The sequence below is a fragment of the Astatotilapia calliptera genome, chromosome 1, assembly GCF_964374335.1.
Source record: "Astatotilapia calliptera chromosome 1, fAstCal68.1, whole genome shotgun sequence".
NCBI classification, from domain to species: Eukaryota; Metazoa; Chordata; class Actinopteri; order Cichliformes; family Cichlidae; genus Astatotilapia; species Astatotilapia calliptera.
In genome coordinates this window covers 18,905,757-18,912,832 of record NC_137422.1, presented here as the reverse complement: position 1 = coordinate 18,912,832, position 7,076 = coordinate 18,905,757, and the positions used below count along the sequence as shown (strand labels likewise).

Here is a 7,076-nt window from a genome sequence, read left to right as displayed (position 1 = left end):
TTAAAATCAGTTCTGAGATTTAAATTGACATATGGCTAAGTCAACTGCATTTACAGCAGTGCTTATTAATGTACACTTTCCCTGTTAAAAAGATTTATTTTTTTAAATAAAGAATATTTTATCTCTTATACAACAAGCAGTGTTTGTGACATCAAAGGAAAATGATTTGTTCTTACACAAAAACATAAGATTATGCTGGGTTACACAATGAACTGATTTAAAGTTTGTACGATCTGAAATGTTAATATTTCTTTGAACCCATAAAACACAAAACTGCACTTTGATGCCTGCAGTGTGAGGCACATTTAGAAATGCCTTGCACTTCTTAGATGGGATAAATTAACACAAACGTCATTGATCCTATAGTTGGGAAATTCTTCTTTTGTTACTTCAGTTGTTTACTGTTATCTGAACAGCAGGAGTAACATGTGGGAGAAACATCTGTATTGCTTTAGTCTGGTGACTCATAAGACAAACAGGCTTCTTTTGCCTTGTGACTGTGCAGCTCACCTTATCAGCTGCAATGAAATCCATAAATAGGTGAGGCAGTGTTATGTAATCTGTTAGCAGACAGAAGTCCTCTGGGCATGAGTTAAAGGAGGGCTGGTAATTAAGGTAAAAAATCTGATTTACACAGAAATATTAAAGTTGACTCAGTGGACTCTTCCAGACTATGAGTTTAACTAAAGCACGAAATCCACCACTAGATAATTCAGACATTTAGATTGTGAAACGCTACAAAGATTGGACACCAAACACGTCATCCTGCTATCAATAGAAACACATCTTTGGAGTGAAGACGAGTGGCGTAACCAGGCCTTTTGGGTTGTTTGTGCAACTGCTCTGCCTTAAAGAAAACAGACATGCTTGTTACCTTAAACACTTTCCTGTTAAAATTTTTTTAATGGAAATTTAAAAACTGCCATTTTTTATATTTTTAAAAAACCTTTGTGATAATTTTAGTGTGCCATTATGCAAATATTATTCTGTACTTAGGAGGAGCTATTCAAATATGAAAGGATATTATTTCAGTATATTTCAATGTAAATGTTAAAAACTAGATGTGACAAACTATTTTAGTTAAATAAAAGCTAATAAGTAAAAACTAAAAATTTTGTGATCTTGGAAATGTCATTATAATAAAAATGATATTATAGATATTATTTGACTTTAGCATTTGTTAATTTAGTAAAGATGAGGCTGATAAAGATGCAATCTGCCTGATGAAGCTTTGATGGACATATTTGACATTTTGCATGTCTCCAAGTCTGTGAGTGAACCGCACAGATTTTCCAAAATCCTGCCTCTGACATCCTCCACAGAATAATTAAATATATGAATTCAAATAATAATTAAAAGAACAATCTAACACTGAAAAATACTAAACTGACACTCATTGTTTTCAAAAAATAAAAACATGAACTGAAATAGTCCAAAATGAAACAAAAATACAAAAACAACAACACAAAACTACAATATCTCTGGGCAGCTCTATGAAAACACAAAAACCAAAATGCAGAGAACGGCTGGTAATATTTCAAAATTTTATTAACGAACATAATCTCTGAGGAACAACAGCAGTTCTCGCGCTCTCTGTACATGCAACTGTAGAAAATAACAATTTAGAATTTTTACTTTTCAGTTTTAGTCTCCCCCCCGTCCATACTCACTTTCAGTTTCTCTCTTTTTTGTTTTTGCTTTTTTATTAAATTTTTTGTGTCTTTTTTTCCACGTTTAATTTTTTTTGTCACTTTTTTCTTTTTTGCAGGAAATCAACAACAGCTAGAGGTGAAAGTACTGGATTTCTGTTACAGCACTGACGATAGCATCAACAAACCCATCGTGAACCAACCCTCCCCCCTTTAGCTGCTCCATCAATATGTACACAAATAAACTACATTGTACAAATAAAAAAAAGAAAAAAGAAAAAGAAAAAAAAAAGTTACATTGTTACATCATAATCACCTGCAGCGAGCGCGACACGGCCCGTTGCTGTTAGAACCCCACATTCTACGCAATTTTTCAGACTAGTACAAAGAGGAGGGTGCAAAACGTCCTGGGAGGTTTTATTTACAGAGCTATGTACAGTATGTCTCTTTCACGCATTACAAGGAGGAAAATTTACACAGCGGAGACCAACTTCAACTCAAAACATACCACAGGTGCCAGAAAAAAAACAAAAACGAAAACAAAATAAATGATAATAAATAGGTTATTTCCCACCATTTAAAAGAGTAGTTCTCCATGCTTTTTATTAGTCATAATCCATTCTAAAAAATAAAATAAAAAGGAACAAAGAATTTAAAAAAACAAAAAGGCTTGAAATCGTGATTCTACATAATGAAACTAAATCATGTATATTTTTATGTCCAGTAAGAAAACACAACAAGTCTAAAAACAAACATTATGAGCGAATGTGAGTAGAGTAGAGGTAATATGTTGCTGACTGAGGTGGTGTCAGGCTAGCATCTGTATCACCACGGCCAAGAGCTCTACTATGCATCTGCTGTGTGTCTCTGTATCTTAGCCAAATATTCACGCCGGATGATCAAAGTGAATGGATGTGTGTTTGGTCTATTGCTCTGGGGAACGGAAGGGGGGAGGGAGATCACCTGTCGGCTGTGTCGACCATCACCATTTCAAGCCTTTGTAGGTTGTTAAACATACGAACGATGGCAGAAGTACGAACAAAGGCAGGGCTATGAAACTGTTTTTATGTTTTGTTTTCAAAAAAAAAAAAAGAAAAAAGAAAAAAGAAAGGTGCCACTCAAAACGGAAACGCTCTCGATGTGTTGTAAACAATAGTGAGAGGGTGTCGGTCAGGGCGTTGTAGCGGTATACATTCTGCTCAATAAGCAACGTGATTGACATGCCACTGGTTTTTATACAGAACAGAACCCCTCCCCCTCCCTCCCCCAAAGATAAAACACAACAACATTCAAAGCTACATACACTTTTTGCTAAAAAACACACAAGGATTCTTGAACAAAAGACACCCGCGACCCTCGTCCCCAAAACTGTAAGAAACCAACAGTAAAATAAAAACATGAGTTTTAAAAAACAATTTTTCCAGACTTTTTGTTTCCAAACATATACCAAACCAGGGTGTGTGTGTGTCTCAAAATTAAAAGAAAAAAAATAATACCCAGGACAATACATCTAGCCACCTTGTCTGCACAGTGTAATAGCAACAACCATTGCACTTGACTAGACATACCATACACAGCTATGCTGACTGACAGTGTGTAAATAACTTAAAAGTTTAGGATCAGAATATTGCCATCAGGATACGTGAGCAGCTTTCACACACAAGACCGTGTGCGTGGGGCAGGTCGGGAAAGCTTTTCAAAACCCACTAAAAACAGAGAACCAATACAAGTCATCACAAATCAACGGTTCAATGGGATCCTTTAGTTTTTAAAAGTCAGTCTATTCAGCATTAACCTATTTCTTCCCCCCTCCACTGCTTCTGTTGACGTCTGTTCACTTTTTGGTTTGTTCTGAGAAGATTTGAGTCTGGTAACCTGTCTCCTCGGGCCTGACACAAGACACCACACAACTGAATAATAACAGGAAGTAACCGAAACATTTAAAATCCCTGACCACACTAGCCCCAGCCCCTTGTAGGATAAAAAATAAAAAAGGAGGACAACGTGACTTGGTTGTTGAGCCTATTCCCGTGATTTTAAGTGGGTGTTGTACTGGAGTCCTAACATGGAAATTAACACCTTTAAAATCTACTTTAAAAACACCCGTCTAAGTGGAAGGCCTCAGGTCTGCTGAGCCATGAATAAGTGTTTTTCTTTCTGACACACTGGCACCACCTAGTGAGTAAAAGTTGTAACAGCACCATGAAAATAAGCTGCTCACCAGTACTGTGACATAAGGGGCTGACAGACTGACAGTGTTTTTAGGAGTCTGTGAGGAATGAAAATGTCTCTGTGCCTGTTACAACTCTTCAGTCAGTTCAATGTGAAGTCAGACACTGGGAGGACAGGACGAGTAGTGAAGCGCTGAAAGACCCGTGTCTTGTTGGTTTTAGACGGTGACGTTGTGCGATGATTCATAAAAAAAAAAGTCAAATTGTTTTCTTTAAATTAAAAACAAGCGAAATAATAATTTCAAACAGTTCTACACTCATATGGTTTTGCTTGTGAATGACATCTCTCTTCCATCCCACCCATATATATATATATATTTATTTATATACTTCTGTGTGACTTTGCCCAACAATGAGTACATTTTTTTTTTCACTGAAAAAGGCATTTTCTTGGTTCGAAAATTTTCAGATATAATTGTGTAGTAAAGCAATGAATAATAATCCTCTGTCTATTCTTTAAATAAATCCTCAACAACTATTCTGCTACATCTGAGGGGGCTGTATGGTTGTCGGCCCGTGAGAGGCCCATTTGAATGCAGAAGTGTTCTCTGTCAGCTGCTTGTGTTGCGGTGACTCGGGTCCAGGCGAGCCGCCTCACCTAACCCCGGATCGAGTCAAAAAATGGGATTATACAACTGTGCACTGGAGTCTTTCAATACTGACAGAATCGTGTACATGTTTTGGCCCATGGATATGAAGGGGGAAAGTGCTGCCCAAAAGTGAACTGTACATAAAAAGATAATTTTTATTTCTTTTATGTTTTTTTTTCTTTACACTTAACTGAGTGATATTACAGTACATAGGTTATTTACAACTGTGCAGTAATGTGTGGCAAAATAAATTATCTAGAAGGCAGCAAGAATACATTGGTTAACGAATATAAAAACTGTACATAATTTACGGAATACAACTTTTTTTCAGTTTTCTTTTGTTTGTTTTTTCCATTAAACTAATATTGGCTCTGTAGTGTTTCAAGTCACTTCCTCAGAAACAATGAAATGCCCAAGTAAAGAAATAGACAAAAACAATATTTCTCTCCTGCCAAAAACCACAATTTCTCAAATAGTCTCTTTGAATCTCAACATTCGTTGTGTTTGTTTCTTCTGGTTGTCCTGTCCTGTGTGTGTGTGGTTTCTTTTTTTTTTTTTTTTTTTTCCTTTTTTTGCAGTCCATGGCGGTCTGATGTGTTTTGTGGTGGAACGAGCGGGATCACTGAGGAACACTCCGGTCTGTCCTCAGAGATCCGTTCATGTCCTCTTTTGTTAAGCCAGGCTGAGAGGCTGCACGAACGGTCTCTTCCTCTCAGACACTGGGCCCTGACGTGCACACACATCGTGACCCCCACCCTCTCTTGCTTTGTTCCAACCTGCTGCAGCCTTTGTTTCACTACTGTTTAGCCAAGCTCGGTGCAGTGTGAACAGAGAGGGCGTCCTCTGGGTATCTGGGTCTCATAGCCCTGAAAGTGGCTGCTTCTAACCTCCTGGATCAATTTAAGGATCCACACAATTCACCACGGCTCCACTGACTGCATCTGGGTCAGCGCTGGACTCTGTCAAGATCTCCTGGCCCATGTGGAGACTCGTGTCAAAAAGAAGGAGGCGTCTCCTCAGTCCTCCCCCAGGACAGGCACCACTCTGTTGGGAGAGCTCTTCTCTGGTAGATCCCACAGTAGCAGCGGTGGTGGTGGGTACTGAAGCAGGAACCACAAACGAATGCAGAAAATAAATCTGTCCTCCGTCTCACCAAAACTAAGCGATGAGGAGGTGTGTCCCAGTGCCAGAGCCTCAAAGCAAAAACTGTTTCTGCTTCTCTCGCTCTGATCAAACAAACGCATAAAAACTTTGAGGATGAAAGTGCAAGTTGTGTATTTTCTTTTCCCCCATTAAAAACATTTTTTTCTTTCTTCACGGAAGGGAATCGAGAGCAAGTTTTTCAGCTTTATTCTTTTTCTAGAGAATAAATTTTTTCCCCCTCTATGGTCCTCTCTCAAACTTGCTAGCCCTTTCCATTCGTTCGGTTCAACGAAGTCTCCTTGATAAGAAGTGATTGAGACTAAGTTTTCTCTCTGTGGGAAGCGGTATGTCACGCGGGCAGCAGGACAAAGTCGTCGTTGACATCGACCATTGGCACGTAGAAGGACGGCACTTCGTTGACGCACAGGGATTTGTGCCCCGCTGGGTCCAGTTCTTGGACTTTCAGCTGCCACTCCATTCTTTGCACCGCATTGAGAGCTGCTGCCTCGTGCTGCTGTCGCATCAACAAACACGTCTGGGGAAGGAAAAGCATAGCATGAATATAGTGACTATGCACACAGGTCATGGTTCTCATATGTAGAGATGTACCATTAAATATGTAATATCGGCATCAAGATGGCATTTAGCAAAGTCAGTGGTTGTTACTTTGTGCTTCTATTATCAGTTATTTTGTGCAAAGTGCCAGTATTTACCTTCATGCGGTCGTATTTATCATCCACGTCCTGGATCCAGGAAATGAACTGCCGCGCATTGAAGCGATCTCTCACAGATTTGTTCTCATCACCCTAAGAATGCAGAAAAAGTAAGAATGTGGACTAAGTAATGGACATAGAAATACTTAACACTTGTTTTTTTGAGATACTGATACATTTCCCACCTGGCTCTCCGATGGCATATTGTACACTTCAGAGTCCAACAGCATGGTGCAGGCGCTGAACGGCACAGCCTGATTGGCTATTGTCCTGGCTGCCCTGCAGTGGACCCTTAAAACCTCCTGTTCACATGAAACAATCAGCTTCTCCTGTGAACAGCAAGCACAACACAGAAAGAAATAAACATTGATGATATGAAGAGGAACATCATTGCGTCAAACAAATGGCTGTCATTCAAGTAAGTGAGATATATGAAACAGATTTGTTCACTTTGGCTTCACCAAGGCGTGGGGACTATGCCGATTTCACTTGCATTTCCATTTAAAAAAGGCTTTGATCTTTTATCAAAGAAGTGCTCCCAGCGTTTGGTGCACATGTGTATTGTTGATTGTATAAAAAGCAGGGAAGGAGTGAGGAATGAGTGAATTTAGGACAGTGAATGATCCTGAAGTATAAATGACACTTTCTTACCCGTTCTATGCTGTGTTGCAACCTAAGCTTGCCCCTTACTGCCTCTTGTTGCCTAAAGAGCTCCTTCAGAGGTTCTGACAGTGATGGAGGTGGAGCAAT

The 7,076-nt window shown here is 39.1% G+C and overlaps 1 protein-coding gene across 3 annotated transcripts in view; it reads right to left on the bottom strand.

Annotated features, from left to right (window-relative positions):
• Window positions 1-5,011: 5,011 nt before the first annotated feature.
• The window catches only part of ankrd11 (ankyrin repeat domain 11), a 115,606-nt gene continuing 113,541 nt past the window's right edge, over window positions 5,012-7,076 (bottom strand). For all 3 annotated transcript variants that reach the window (XM_026166284.2, XM_026166297.2, XM_026166291.2), the window contains 4 exons: window positions 6,978-7,076; window positions 6,512-6,655; window positions 6,327-6,419; window positions 5,012-6,148 (listed from right to left, as the gene is read on the bottom strand). In XM_026166284.2, the coding sequence (XP_026022069.2) occupies window positions 5,963-6,148; window positions 6,327-6,419; window positions 6,512-6,655; window positions 6,978-7,076 (522 nt within the window). In that variant the 3' untranslated portion in view covers window positions 5,012-5,962. The remainder of the gene's footprint in view (window positions 6,149-6,326; window positions 6,420-6,511; window positions 6,656-6,977) is intronic.